The 15,298-nt window shown below is 39.9% G+C and overlaps 2 protein-coding genes across 5 annotated transcripts in view; one reads left to right on the top strand and one right to left on the bottom strand.

Annotated features, from left to right (window-relative positions):
• Mcu (mitochondrial calcium uniporter) overlaps nucleotides 1-15,298 on the top strand; it is an 86,602-nt gene that overhangs the window by 55,228 nt on the left and 16,076 nt on the right. The gene's annotated exons all lie outside the window — the stretch shown is intronic.
• The window catches only part of Jv (javelin), a 44,267-nt gene that overhangs the window by 27,320 nt on the left and 1,649 nt on the right, over nucleotides 1-15,298 (bottom strand). Inside the window, exon 2 of one of the 4 annotated variants that reach the window (XM_076425467.1) lies at nucleotides 13,503-13,608. In XM_076425467.1, the coding sequence (XP_076281582.1) occupies nucleotides 13,503-13,582 (80 nt within the window). In that variant the 5' untranslated portion in view covers nucleotides 13,583-13,608. Of the gene's footprint in view, nucleotides 1-1,568; nucleotides 2,217-8,510; nucleotides 9,013-13,502; nucleotides 13,626-15,298 lie in introns of those variants that run through there. The other 3 variants (XM_076425468.1, XM_076425469.1, XM_076425471.1) reach the window with 3 other exon arrangements.

Here is a 15,298-nt window from a genome sequence, read left to right as displayed (position 1 = left end):
GCCGCTGCAGTTAAAAAGGCGAGCAATTGCCTGGAATTTTATTTATTAACGCGCACTTGTCTAGCAGAAACGGGGGTGCATAGTTGAATCGAAGTTTCATTTCCGTCCTGAGGATTTTCCGAAAAGAAAGACGCAAGACGGAAAGAGATTTCTTGCTGCGAAATTACGAACGACTCCTTCATCAAACGAACCGGAGAACCTGTCTTTGACCGGCGGAATTTAATTTTTCGTTTCGCGTGTACTCAGTGCGCCGAGTGCATAGAGTGTCATGTGAGACCACCGAGAAGAAAGTGACCGTGGCACTTGGCCTAGGTACCACTTACACCCGAGTCACCTGGATACGCTCGACACGATACTTTCCTTGGAGTGACCGGCTTTTATTTCGCCTATTTTCCTTTAGGTCTCGCGTTTCACGCGCCGTTCCCTCCGTAGCAGCTCGAGGATATTTTTGCGCTGTTACGCGGTGTCCACAGCTCGTATCCATGGAAATTTTTATTGACAGAGAATCCCCTTGATACACCCTCAGAGCGCGAGGTTCAGTGACTGTGACGTTATAAACTGTTTTATGTATTTCTATAATGTGATACAGAAATTTTTTTATTTTTATGTCAGTCACCCGAGAATTAAAAAGAATTAATAGTTAAAATGAAATGTGAAGTGAAATTAAATTTTTTACTTTAGTTATAGTGACGCAAAGGGTACACCTCTGTCAAAGAATATATATTTCGCCATTATGGAAGGTGTAGCTGTCACCTTTCAAGTATTTCTTACATTTCTTTTTCATTAAATTGCTTTGATTTTACGTCAACGTGTTAAAAGTACATCGAATGAATTCAAAGAGAATTAAACGAGACCTGAAACAGTAACACCAATGTGTTTTAATTAATTATCAGTTGAAAATTACATGGAACCGCAGCGACCTCGAAAGCGCACCTGCAGGTTAATACCCCAGTTACCAAAGGCTAATCTGCCTGCTTGGAGAACGGTAATTTTCTTGCGAGTCTACTAATTAAGGAAGCGCTTAATTCTGCAACTCGGTTATTAAAGAATATCCCACCCGAAGGTATTATACTTCACGGACCAAATAAATTCGATTGATATTTCTAAATGGCGATGCTCCCTTATTAGACTAGCCTTTCAGAGAGGCAAATGGCCATTTCTGCGGCGAAATCTCGCAGAAGTACGCAATAAAAAGCCGTTCACGTGTCTCAGAACGATTTTATCCACCGTTCCAGCATATATCGCACGCTTTCTCCAACGACTTAATGCGCGGACTCGCGTTTTTTCAATTTTCTCGATCGGAGACGAGCCAGAAGAAAAATAGTAATCAGCCTCGAGCTGTCGATTCTGCGAGAAAACCTTTCCGTCAGACGAGCAAGGCCTTCCGCACCAATTCACCCATTCTTCCCAAAATGCTTGCAATAAAATTTGATCTTTGCGAACGAAACACATCACTCACAAATCGATACAAACACATGGAACGCATTTTTGACGACAGACACAAATACAGTATAATGTACAACTAAGATCTTTATGTGCAAGAAAAATTTTCTAAAATCACGAATTACCTTCGTTAAGGGGAATTTTATATATTAGTTTTTCCAATAAAAATAAGAACACGACCTCCACGATTCACAGTTGGAAATGGTTGGCAAGCAACTGGAGACACGAGCGGAAAAAATCACTGGACAATTCCAGCCCCTCTTTCCTGGGTCCGATGAATCACGAGGTTGCCCGGGGAACCAACTAGTCCCCCATGAAACAACATGTGAACCCCATGAAGCCGAACCACCCCCGTACGGTTCGCCAGGAAACGCTCGAGTCGCCTGGAATCCAGGTGAAATGATTCACAGCGCGCCGGTGCGGTGCGGCGATGCAATTATCTTGGAACTCCTCGTTCCGAGGCTAAACAATGCCCCTGATTGAAGTAATAATTACTGGACCGGTATTTCAATCCATTCCAGTACTTCAATTAATGTAACGCATCGTTACAACGGCGGAACAGACGGGAAAAAGTTTTTCGTCGAGTTCCGTTCCTCCAGAGGAAATGTTTCCGACTACGAAGTTGCTCGGGAGGCGCTGCTTAATCTCGCTAATTTTGTTATTAAGTTGCTGGGGACTTTAACGACGTGCTTGTAGACGAGTTCGGGAAGTTTGCCAGGATGGATTCTGGATGCTCGAAAAGCAAGGATCCGAAAAATATTGGGGGTTGTGTAATAAATTCCTACGTTTTGTGTATTTTATTTTTTTTCCCAATTGATTAAATTTAATTAATTCGAAAAATTTAAGCAGATATACTCGATTAATATTCGGACGCCCTAGAAAAGACGATAACTTTTTAAATATTGTATTTTAAATATAAAATATAATTTCTAATTTAATATTTTAAATATTAAATATTTTAAATATAGTATACGATTTGAACTTTTTTGGGAAGCTAGAGCAATTAGTTCACTACAGGATGTGAAAAATTTTTTTTCAACAATAGCAATTGATCGGAATTGTAGAAAAAATACTAAAAGTTGCATTTTACAACTTTTTTATGTGGGCCTATATTGAAAATTTAAAAAATACATTTTGTAGGTCTGTGTCAATTATATGCACTGCGGGAAAAAACGACAGGCATTGGAAGATATTAATAAAGTTGTCGTCTTTTTTAGAGCGTCCGAATATTAATTCGAGTAACTGTAATTGCGGGAAAAAAATAAAATACAAAAAACGCGGGAATTTATTACACAACCCAATACATATTCCACGAAATTCTCAAAATTAGTAAGGAACAACAAAATTTTATCAGTTTTGTAGAAAAAGTAACGATCGTGTTGCCGTCGAGTGATAAAGTTCATGTTAATAATAGATTCTGAAGAAATTGTTCGAGCCTTGAAGATTTACAGGAAAGTGTTAATTATTTTGTTCTCGAGCTTAAAACGTTACGAAGGTTATGCAACTGCGTTTGTAGGTTATTCATAATATTACAGGGCGTATGTTAATGAAATGGCAAGAAGTGGCTTTTTAAGTGTAGCCTAATCGCGGGAGAACACGGGAGAAATTAATTTCGTGAAAGTGATAAGTAACTCGAGGAGTGCTTGTAATGTGACCCTGGGTCGTTGACGCCCACGGCGAGTCGGAATCGATTGGAATCACTTTCGATAGGAGCTCTCCAGCACCGGAAGAGATCGAGGAAGCTGCGGCGAGCTAACCGCAAACTGGAAAATTTTCCTACGACTTGTTGCCTGTTTGTTGTTGCACGCAGAGTCGCCAGATCAAGGAAATTGACTCAATTCGAGGGGAAAATGTGACCTTCTTTCTGCCAGTATCGAATTAGTCACATGACGTTCTGACACTTGCACGACAGAGACGGACGCGTCGTGGAAGGGGAAGAGTAGAGTCGGAAACAAATCGTAATCTGCCGACTTGCACGCGAATCTTCGTGTGTTCATTTTGGTAGCCGGACACCTGTCTACTACAATTACCGCGGAATAGCTCCGGCAATAATTAAGTGGGAAACAATTATTTCTATTAACTTCTTTAAGACAGTTCGTCGTGGCTTGCGGTTATTTACGATTTCTGTACAGCTACGAAGATTGTCGCTAATACGGTCCCAGAAGAGAAAGAAAAAAATTGTGGTCATTGTTCCTGTACGTTTACTACGGTGTTTGACAGTGAACGTAGAGATGGGATAATTGTTTTTAATCTACGGTTCTGAACAACGCATTCGATCGACGTTAGACAATGCTCGTGCGTAGCGAGTAACATCGATCGTGTTTCTTCTTTAATAATCAATTATGTTTTAGACCCTAATGTAGACTGTTTCCGATTTTTATTTGGAGAGATGTCGCCTACCAAAATTGACTAACAGTCCCAAACAATAATTCACACAACCAAACATAGAATCGTTCTACTCAAAAGATAATAAAGCAAGCAAATTCGTAGACGAGTTTCCTTTGAAGAATTGTTTGATACCGTGCACACAGACTTGGATAACGGTATGTTTGCTCTACATAAATATATCTTCCGCGCGTCACCAAGCACCTCTTGGAAACGCAAGCAGAACTGTAGAAGAAGTACTGAAGAAGTCTCTTGAATTGTAAATTAATATCTGAGAAAACAGACTGTTACGAACGAACAAACTCAAAGTAGCAGACGTTTTCGCGGACCCAGACGCTCGCGTGCATAGGTAAAAATAATAAAAGTTGCGGAAGAGGAGCATGCTTTCGATTCACCTAAAACCGTGCATGAAAGCAGACCGGTGGAACTGTTTTTCGATCGCACGGTCGAGCGGCTGTCGCATCAAAGTAAAAGTAGAAAATAGAAAAGAGGAACGAGGCGCAGCCGATTCGTCACAAGTCCCCTCGATCTCCGGGAGCCTCGGTCGATCCGATCGAGGAATCGGCTCTTACCTAATGTTGGACATCAATTCTAATATTTCCACGGTTCGCGGATCTCTTTTACGTAACTTTGTGCGAGGTGGAAACCAGAGAACAGAATAGAAAAAAAAAGAACAGAACAGTCGAAAGAAAAAGAGAGAAAAGGAGGAATAGGCAAATACGCGGGGTAACGAGCCCATTATTGTGCAAAAGGAAATCTCCGACCGTAAATTGGCTCGAAAGGCAAACCGTGCTTCGGTCGATCGTCACGGGATCGATCCTCGTGTTGCGATTTTTATTTTAGCGCCTAGCGAAACGTCCGGCGTGAATCACCGGGGAAAACAATGAACAAAAATACAGTCACGAAAATATTCGAGGTACTACATACCCTGTATACAGGGTGTCACAAAAATGTATCTCCTTGAAAGGGTTTGATTCCTGAGGTCGTTTGAAATCAATTTTTCTTTTACGAAAATGTTCTCCGCGGCTTCGTTACGAAGTTACGAACGAAAAACGCGGACCAATCGAAGCGCGGCAACAGCAGAATCCGTCCACGGTAGCCGCGCTCTGATTGGTCTGCGTTTTTCATTGATAACTCCTCAACGAAGCCGCGGAGAACATTTTCGTAAAGGGAAAAGTCATTTCAAATGACCTTTGGAGCCATGTCTTCCAAGGAATCACATTTTTGAGACACCCTGCATGTGAAGCTGCTTTTTAACGAGCAGTTTTTTGTCATACGAGGAAAAAATAGAAAGTGGTATAATGAAGTTTGCTTTGCTACACATGAGGGTGCGGGAAGGTCAGGAAAGAGGGCCATGATGAGGCAGGACGTTGCACAATGGTGGATACAGTTCCTGTTCTCACAACAGGAATTTTATGGAAGACGATAATTGAAGAGCATGTGGCTAGATTCTTTTTTTCCGTGGAATGATCTTTGTTGTCGTCTTTATCGATGATCGTTGTTTCTACAACCTGCAAAGTGAGGGTTCCAGTAACGGTTACTCTCACATAATCCTTCAGTTCAGACAGTAATTCAGCAAGTTTGTTGGCTAGACGTAAGGATTACGTGTGTGTGTGGATTGACTCGGACATTTTTATGGAACGTGCACACTTTCGATTTGAGCGAAATATTAAACATATTAAATCAATTAAAAATTTGTTAGACCTGTGCGCGACACGCGAGAACTTTTGCTGACAATTAAAGCGATGGGAAATTCTCGGTGTGCAGAACATCAAACGTAGAAAAAAGGAGAAAGTCGCGCATGCTTCCAGCATTTAATCAAGTATCTAGCCAAGGAATCAGTACAATTTCATTTAATAATGATAATAATAAGATCCAACTAACGTATCCGCACAGGATGAGCCTCGCAACTTGCCCGCACTGATTACTCGCTCATTGTCAGTGGAACGATCTCTAAGGTTTCGTTATCCCGGCTGATTCTTCTCAGACTTTTACAGATCGTGTCGGCGGTTCTATTTTTTCCCTTTGTCTATCTCTTCTTTTTTTCTGTTTTGAAATAGACGCGATAAATTTAACGACCGTGCGCATGCTCGGTGCACGAAATTAAATGGATCCATGAATATTTTATGAACGCCGGCGCGGCGCACTGAAGGAAAGAAATTCCTCGACAGATTAAACGCGAAGAAATCTGAACGGGTCTTTCTTTCATTCGGTGGAAAAGATTTCATTTCCTGCCGGAAATAATTATCAAATATTCCATCGCGTAAAAGTTCACTTCCGAAAACCTGTTCCTCCAATTTTCCATTCTCCTCGCGAATTATCGCTCTCCGGTTGTATTTTATTTCCAGAATTGTTCTCCACAGCGAAATTCATAGGTAAACTTTCCTCGAACGATTTTCAGATTGTTTAAAGAATAACATTTTCTGTGTGCCGGGCCGGAAATTCGTTCGATTATTACAATTTCGTTGCGTCGGCTTGATTCGGATTGAGAATTATGCAAATTGGAGCCATTATGCCTTTAGAACAGGATCAGATAAGACAAACGTTTCATTTCCATTGCTCTTCGCGCATAATTCATAAGGAAAACAGTGTCGGAGGTAAGACAACTATGTTCCTCATGGTCTGTAATTATATTTGGACGAGTGTCGGGTGAGTTGGACAAATATCGTGCGCTATCCCTTAGAGAATGAAACTTCGACTTCAATTTTCAATTTATAATGTAGACGAGCTTAGTATTTATCAATTATTAAACATTGTTGAAGATGGTGACTGAAATCAGGACAGAATAAAGAATAAAATCTAGAATAAAAAAAATCGATGTCCACGACAATTTTTAGCTTGAAAGTACAATTTGCATTGGAGACATGATCAGGAAAGATCAAGAATAGGAAGATCAATGTCCACGATCGTTGTGAACGTCAAAGAATAATTTGCAATATTTTATTTGGTACAAGTAATCGCAATTAATTTTTGGTAGACTATAGTTATTTGTCGATGCTCAAGGTACAGAATTCCATAATACCAAGGTAAACGCAGAAAATGCAACCTCGAACACTCCAACCTGGAGCATCCTCGTGGAGAATTAGCGTGTTTCCAGAACAAGGCTGCGGATAATGCAACGGGCTAAAGTTTGGAGTTCTACTTAAGCGTGTAATTCACGTATGAGAAGAACAGTCTAAGAACGTTTGCCGAACGTATTACTGCATCGTCGCAATACATCTCGATGATTTATGGCGCTATTAAAATGTCTGCCTCCTATAGACTTATGGCACCGTTGACGAGAATTCACTATCTTGAACGTCGCTTCGAACTCTAACAATTTGAAATACATTTTAACACTAATACAATTAATTTTTAAAAGCCAGTGACTGTGAGAGAGAAACAGTACAGAAGCTATGCGCAGCATCTATTAAATAATGATACACTCAGTGATATATAGTACCTGTCTAGAGATGCCAGTAATAAGGAGTTTATTTACTTATCATGCACCGTCGTACTCTTCCTATCACCTCTGAAACGAAATAAAACTGCGTTGGTGTTATAAAATCGCCTCATCACCCGCCCTAGTAATAAACATTCGTGGACGCAACCCTATATCTTCGGACCCCTCTCTGACACACCATTAAACATCATTTCGCAACCCTACTCTTGTCTGTCAAGTCGATTAAATGTAGGTGACTCGATTCGTACGTCATTAAGAATTTTACAATCCAACAGGATTAAATTACTCTGTTGTACATTAATTCTACAATGGTCATTAACGTTTTACAGTACTGTGCAAAGTTAAACACATTTATCGCAGTCTCGAATGCATTAGAAATAATGTTCTAATTGGTTTTAGGTTTGAACATTCTTTGGTAGTAACACTTTTTAGAATAGTCGAAGAGGAAGCTTTAGAGACTGCGTAATTAGAAGACTGTGTTTTCCGAGACTCTGTGCATCTTTTCACTGTGCTGCACGAATTTTTCTGTAATTCAAGTACCACGTTATTCAAGGGCTGCTTGCATTTGCATTTTGAGAGTTTGATTCTTTTTTGCTTGCTTTTACTCCCGGCTACAGTTGCGTTATATTGTAGTAAACATATTATTATATTATTCCTCTGAAACCCTTCCTCAGGTTACAGTAGATGATCAAATAATTAGAGCCACAGCATGAAAATCATTCCAGAAGGTTTAGTCTTCAAAATATATTTCGCATAATGATATAGCAATTTTTAGTGGTACCTCAGAGGGTTAACATTAAGCTGTATCCACACTAAAGCAACGCCGTGCTACTTTTCATCACCTCTATACATGTCTTCTTATATGCACACAAATTTAAAAATGCCAAGAATAAAACTAAACCTACCACGAGGGGTCAAAGTGAACCATTTTAGATTTTTTATTTGACAATTATTGAAATTGTAAAGGGTTTTCATGGGAATTTATTGAATATATTTTTTGACTCCAGTATATATTGTAATAAAAATCACACGAAACATAAATAAATTTAATCTTATTATTTTTATGAGATACTATACACATCAGTCACTTTTGATGGTCGGTAGGTTTAGTGATAAGGTCCTAACAAAATCGCGTTGTTGATCTTGCGTGATCTTTCGGGGCAGCGGTGCAAAGGAGTGCATATTAGGCCATCTTCGCCACCCGCAGCGTTGCGAAAGAGGTTGAGACGAATGGAAATACCTGTTCTCGACGAACTCCATCGTCACCTGGCAATAAACGATCTTCACCGCGAACATCTCGCACCAGCATGGTAAAACGCGCGACCGATGCTTTAACACGGCTCACCTGAACAGAAACGACTGTCCAGCGCAAGCGAATTTCGATGCGACTACGTGCACTCTGTTCACTCTGTATGTTTCACGGGGCCCTTTGTCCTGCACGTAGCTGCGTGTGCACGTGTGTGGACACTGTGGACGTCGCGTCAGGTGAAACAGACGAGGAGACGTCCCCCGTGAAAACGGATATCCGGCGTTACGGTGTGCCGGCCTCCGCGTTTCGTCCTTTCGATTGTTCCCGCGAATTCGCTCCGCTAATAACCATCGGCGTTCATTAATACTGTCACACATTCCGATTATAATCTGCCATCGCATAGCTGCCGCGAAAGTGACGACGCACAGTCATTAGTCATTTGACTCGTCGTTCTAGCAACGCTATTTCGGCATCGACTCGTTTATCATTAGACCGCAGATTTTTCTGCGCGATAAGAATCGTCTGCATCGATCGCAAGAGGCAGGTGCCGAACAAAAATACTTTTTGGTACAATGCCGCTGGGAGTATTGTTCCTCGCGAGCTCTATGAAAAATCGACGGATTAAAACGTTGACTCGTGACGTCCACGGTTTTATATTTCGCGTGAACGAGACTCTCAGTGTTGTTCCAAGTAAAAAATTTTAATTTGTACCTTGTTATTCGAAGTCGCGACGCGTGACACATTCAAAGAGCCTGTGAATGTTTCAGCAATGTTTTTTCTGCATATTTCATGAAAGGAGCACGCTGTTTTAATTAAACATGCGGAAACTGTCAGCGAAAAACACGGTTTAGTTTGGTCGTTCTATATTTGCCGTCACGATGTTGTAATAACGAACAATTATTGGATTTTCAATCACTGCATTTTGTCAACCAGAAGCTCAAAAATATTCTTTTAAATAATAATCTCTAAGTGAATTGTTTGGAAAATGCTGTTACGGAATGTTAAGCTGTGTCTTAGATTTCTGATATAATATTAAATAATCGCCGGTAGATAATGTGTTAAGTAAATCCGTACAAGGACATCTGTACAGCTCTCTTATGCGTGATGGAATAATCGAAGAATTGGAGGAGGGAGTGATTTTTTCGGAGTCAGATCGCGTTTTGAATCGAATACAAGACAGCCAGCAGCGAGATAATCATCGGAGCCGAGAATATGCAGCAGAGTTTCAGTAAATACTCGGCAAACTCGTTAGCGGTATCGCGAATATGGAGATAGAAAATTTCTCGAGTTTCTAGGAGCGTTTAATTAGCGGAACTACGACACGCGTGTAATTCATGGAGGTATCCGATGGATGGTTTCGCACGTGCCAGCAATGTCGAAGATTCTTTCGGAACAATTATTACAATAGGACCACGATGATCTTAACACCCCGTTGTTACAATTGCTGTATCCTTTTAACGAGTCCCTCATATAAGTAGTTCCATCTAATTATCCATATAGAAGACTTGTTGTACAAATCAGTGAGGATTTCATCTTGTTCTGTAACTTGCGAGTAACTGTTGTATTGGCTGAATTTATTATATTATTTGTTTGATACTAACAATATACTAACTGACTGTTTTATTATCTCAACACTGTTCCACATTACTACGGATAATCGAGGTGCTGCAGTATTCGTTTAATACCAATTTCAACTTACAAATTGTACATTGTTAACAAGTAATCTAAAGAATCTTCTTCGTTTCCCATTGAGAACTGTTATCGTAGATTAAAATCGAACAATTAAAGATCCAGTTAGCCACTAAACGAAATTAACGAGCACGTAAACTCGTTTTAAGGGGACCATAAAAATGAAGTCTGCAATAACACCAGTAACACCGTGGAAATTTATACTATACTAAATCAACTTGACATTTTAATCTGCTTCTGCCTCCTGCGCCTCCGTTCTACGCCCCACGTTTCTATCACAGTAATTCGGCATACGAAAACGACAGAGTAAAAAAGTATAATTTCGATTCGGTACTGTTTGACCCAGCTTTAGGTTTCGCGGCAGACCGAGTGTTCCGCATCGTTGACGCGCACCTGCCGGAAAATCATTTCGAATAGGGTAAATAGAACTTTCTTGACGATTGTCTCTTGTCCAAGGAAAGCTGGCCATCAATTTTCTTGTTAAAATAGACGAACACCATTAGAATCTTTATTGTTGCTAGTATTGGGTCCAAATATTCATCTCATTCGAAATTTCCCACTGTGTTCAGCTTTTATTAGCTGTACAAATTAATTCGTAGCTATCATAATTAATCAATTGCGATTTTACTTTGAATTCGATTTGCTCAATCATTATACATATTAATTAATTGTATGAATAATCAGCTGTATAAATAGACAAAGGACTACGAATTATGTTTTATAGAATAGAATGCGGTCCAGTTATCTGTACAATAATCAATAAACTCGCGAAGTTAGGATTATTAATTACGCTTCAGAGAGTATAGTCTATTTTACATGCTCGTAAATGATCGACAAATTCCCAAAGGACTAGGAATTATTTGCACACCTAATAGTAACAGTGCAGATAGATCATCACCGCGCCAGGGAATCATTTCGCCATGACATACCTGCTGATTTATTATCAAATTATCTATCATTAATTTCTTCGACTGTCAGTGTTCAAATAATTCTGAATAATTCGCGAAAAATCATTCGAATCCCATTGCAAATAGAATCGAAAAGCGAGACGCTCTGCAAGGTCTCGACGAGAATCGCGTAATTAGACCACAACCGCGCTAATAACCGCGACTAGCCTAACCGTAGCGAAATCCCTCTAATTAACAATTAATCGTCCACTAATCATAAAGCGTTATTTCGTTCGAACGGGACCGAACCGTTTCCATCCGAAGCCTCGAACGGTTTCCATAGCGGCAAAGAATTTGTTAATTGTGAACAGAGGAATGCATTTGCTAAAACCATTGCACTCCAGCCGCGAGATATTCGACTTTCTACAAAATAAAAAGAAGCTGTTTTAGAAGCTTCCATTTGGTCCATATTAAACATTTTCGCCCGCATCGCCGATTATGTTCCATCTGTTTTAATTGTAGCGAGGCACGGTTTCTAAACTCTCTTTAGTGTTTCTAAATTTTTTAAATGGTAATCCCAAAGGAAATTAATCAAATGAAATGATTCGCATTATTCAAAAATAATAAACCGAAGTGCAGAAAGCATTTTACTTTTCACAAGCCAAAAACGAGTCGTCCAATTTATGTACAGCGACGCCATTTTCGCGGACTTGCTCGTTTCGAAGCTCGCCGGGCGAATTAGACGCGAAGTTATGGTTAACAATTTAGGTCAGAAGTGGTATTTGCCATTGTCGGTGTTGTTCGAGGGGGCGTAATATTTCGCACGGTTCGGCGTGTGTATGTGTCCCGACCATAATCGCCGCGGAATTCCTCGCGGCTAGAGCAACGTGTGAATAATGAAGGCGATGAATAGATTAAAGTAATATCATCTTGGCTGCCATCGTTGTATGTTTTCTGCTCTGATATTTATGCTCGCCGGTAGTTCCAGGCGATTTTTCGAGCTCATTAAAAATCTGGGCCACGCGCAGGCCTCTCCATTATCCCCGCAACATAATTAGCCTACGGCGGCGCAGTTAATTTCTCTCGTGCCACGAGCGCATCTTAATTGTCGAATCGTCCGGCTAAACTCCTCGAACGGGAACCCTTGTTTCCTGGATGACTACTCTGGTCAAATGAACCGACACCGAGACGCTCGATGAATTCTCTTGCCGTCGAGTCGTCGAGTTAATGCGCGACAACATGGCGGCCGAGATCTCTGCTCGCGTTCCATATCGCGGTTCCAAGAAGAAACGCAGTGGACGATTAAGTATTGATAGAGCACCTTTATACGAAATGTTCTGCATTTGTTATCAGTAGACTGCGGATCTTTATGCAAGATAAAAAAAGTTTGCATTGATTGCAAGATACAGGAGCCAAGTAAAAATGTCTTTCTTCTTTTAATTATCTTATTAAGGTGAAACTAATACACTGGTGGCCTCAAATCTTTTTAATATGTCCACCATTTTATTATAAATTGTCCCCTTTATATCATAAATGTATAAAATCCGCAGTCTAGTTATTAGACTCCGGATCTTCATGAAAAATAAGAAGATTTTATATTAACTGTAAGACACAGAAGCTAAATGGAAATTTATATCAGCGAAAATATTTTTATAGAGTGAACGGGCTGTATATGAACCGTTTATTTGTACACTTTCAATTTGCGAACGTGAGTTTTTCATACGAGAATAAAAAATATTCGGTGTACAAATTCGTTTCGAAATTGATTTGTTTTACTGTAAACACATTGTGCAAGTGGCTCTAATAATTTAATCACCCACTGTGTTTAACTGTGAACAACCCTTTTCTGGGTTTGTTGAACTGACCATGGTTTACGCGTTATACCGGTCTCGGTTATAAGAATAAAAATGTTCGATGATGACAATGTGTTGCTAGTATAGTGCTCGAATAATGGAATTTATTCAATCATTCCCCATAGAATAAAAGATTCATTTAACCATGATTATTTCACCATTAAATTCTTCCAAAATCTGTACACTTTCGTGCTTCGTCCACCATTTTTATTATAAACGCATAAAATCCGTAATCCAGTAATGAATATTAATGAAACCGCGGAAGCACGACGTTTATTATTTACCGCGACGGTTAAAGAGTACATTTCGAGCTATAATTGGTTTAGGAAAGTTAAATATACCGGACTCGTGATGATTTTATATTAGAAATTTCTGTCTCGTTTCGAGGCAGAATTCGAGAATTGCATTAAGGATTTCACACAGAATGAAAATTATATTAAACCCTATTTAAATGCTGAGTTTGATATATGTTCCGCATAATACTCTGGAAGTGCATAAAAGAACGTAGCGCAGGTGTATAAGTGGATTCAGAGAGTTTTTGTGGAAGAACTCACCGATGGCATTTTTGTCGTTGTCTCTCGTGTACCCATAATGCGTCTCCAAGGGTGTGGGTTCCGCTCTGTACTCCACCCATGATCGGCAACCCCTGAACGACGAGGCCTGTTAAAAATATACACTCAATAAGTCAGCAACGAAACTTGCGCGACCAATTAAAATTAAAATTGTGCCCCCTGAATCCTCAATTAAGTTGTACATTCGCAATACATGCCTCAACAACAATTTCGTAACACTGTTCTCAAAATCATCCATTTGGAAAAGAACTCAAATAAATTAAAAAAAGTGTTAGAGAAAGTCCAGAGAGAAAAGAGAAAGAAATATCCAATTAATTTCGACATTCACAGCTGAGAACTTCTAAATAAATTGTTTAACAGCAATATCAACTTCATTCCTGAACCAAAAAATCTTCCCAATGATCTAATCCAGGCATTGAAAGCGATGAAACATTCAATCTAAAAGAGAGGACCAGATAAATCAATACAGTAGGCAATGAAATTCGCGAACGCCATTGAAACATAAAACTCAAACCCCTTGACAAAATAAAATAACGTGTGATTGTTTGTTGTTCGCTTTCCAGTTACCCGATATTCCGTCAATATTCCAATTGGATTTAAAGTTCCTCCGAAAACCGTGTTTTTACTATGCAATTTCTGCTAAGCATCCTCATCGTCCTTATCGGTCGATCAATTCCAAGCCGAGGTGTTGGGGTAACAACCCCTTTTTCAAGGCGTGAAACGTGCCACGTAAAAACGTGAATTGCATGGATTACAACAAAAAGAATGCATTCCTGTTCGGAGTGCATGGAACACGGAATACGAAGGGACGGTGAATGTAGAATGAACAAAGAAAAAAGTAGCGCGTGCTAAATGATTTTTATATGCAGCCGTGGAGCTATACATTGCTATACATATGTACATGCAGCATGCACGCGGAACGTTGGTTGCGTTATGTTGCTGGCACAGTGATCGAGTCTGTACACAAGTGGCGCTGATCAAGACAGCTTTCTCGCTGCTGAAGATTCTTAGTTTTAAGAGCGATTTTTGAGAAGAAGATGTCCCAGTCTACGGGTCGAAACGTGCCAATTTTTAAACGGTTCCAGCAAGCGTGGCCCAATATAAATAAATTAAACGTCCACTGTGGGGTAGAAGATCGATATTGTCTAATCAAAAATTAGAAAATATACCACAGCTAATAAATTTTGCGAAACAGACTCTGGAAATGCATCATCCACGGGATGACTATCGCGAATTTATTGAACTTGTGCTAGTATTTTTAGGTAATACTTCAGAGTACCGTTTTCGAGCCCCCGGAGCTTTCCATCATGCTCGGTGGATGGCGAAGGGCATTTATTGTATAAAAATATTTTTGTTTCGCGAAGAATTCGAATTAAGCGAAGAGGAGACAAATGGAATTCGCGATATATGTTTATTTATTGCAAATTTATATTTAAAAGCATGGGTAGAAGCTCTTCTCCCGACGAAGGCTCCGCAGCAGGACTTTACTTTTATTAAATCCGCATATAAATATAAGAAAATAGATAAAGACATTAGTCATGTAGCGTTAGAAAAATTTTTGAGACACTTGTGGTATTTGACACCAGAAAATGCTGCGTTATCGTTCTTCGATAATGACATTTCCATAGAAACAAAGAAACGAATGGTGGAGGCGTTAAATACCACTAATAGCGGCGGTGTACATTGTACATGCAGCATGCATACGGAACGTTGGTTGCGTTATGTGCTGGCACAGTGATCGAGTCTGTACACAGGTGGCGCTGATCAAGACAGCTTTC

This window comes from Lasioglossum baleicum, chromosome 6, assembly GCF_051020765.1.
Source record: "Lasioglossum baleicum chromosome 6, iyLasBale1, whole genome shotgun sequence".
Classification (NCBI taxonomy): Eukaryota; Metazoa; Arthropoda; class Insecta; order Hymenoptera; family Halictidae; genus Lasioglossum; species Lasioglossum baleicum.
Note: the sequence above shows the minus strand (reverse complement) of the source record. Positions and strands in the feature narration are given on the sequence as shown.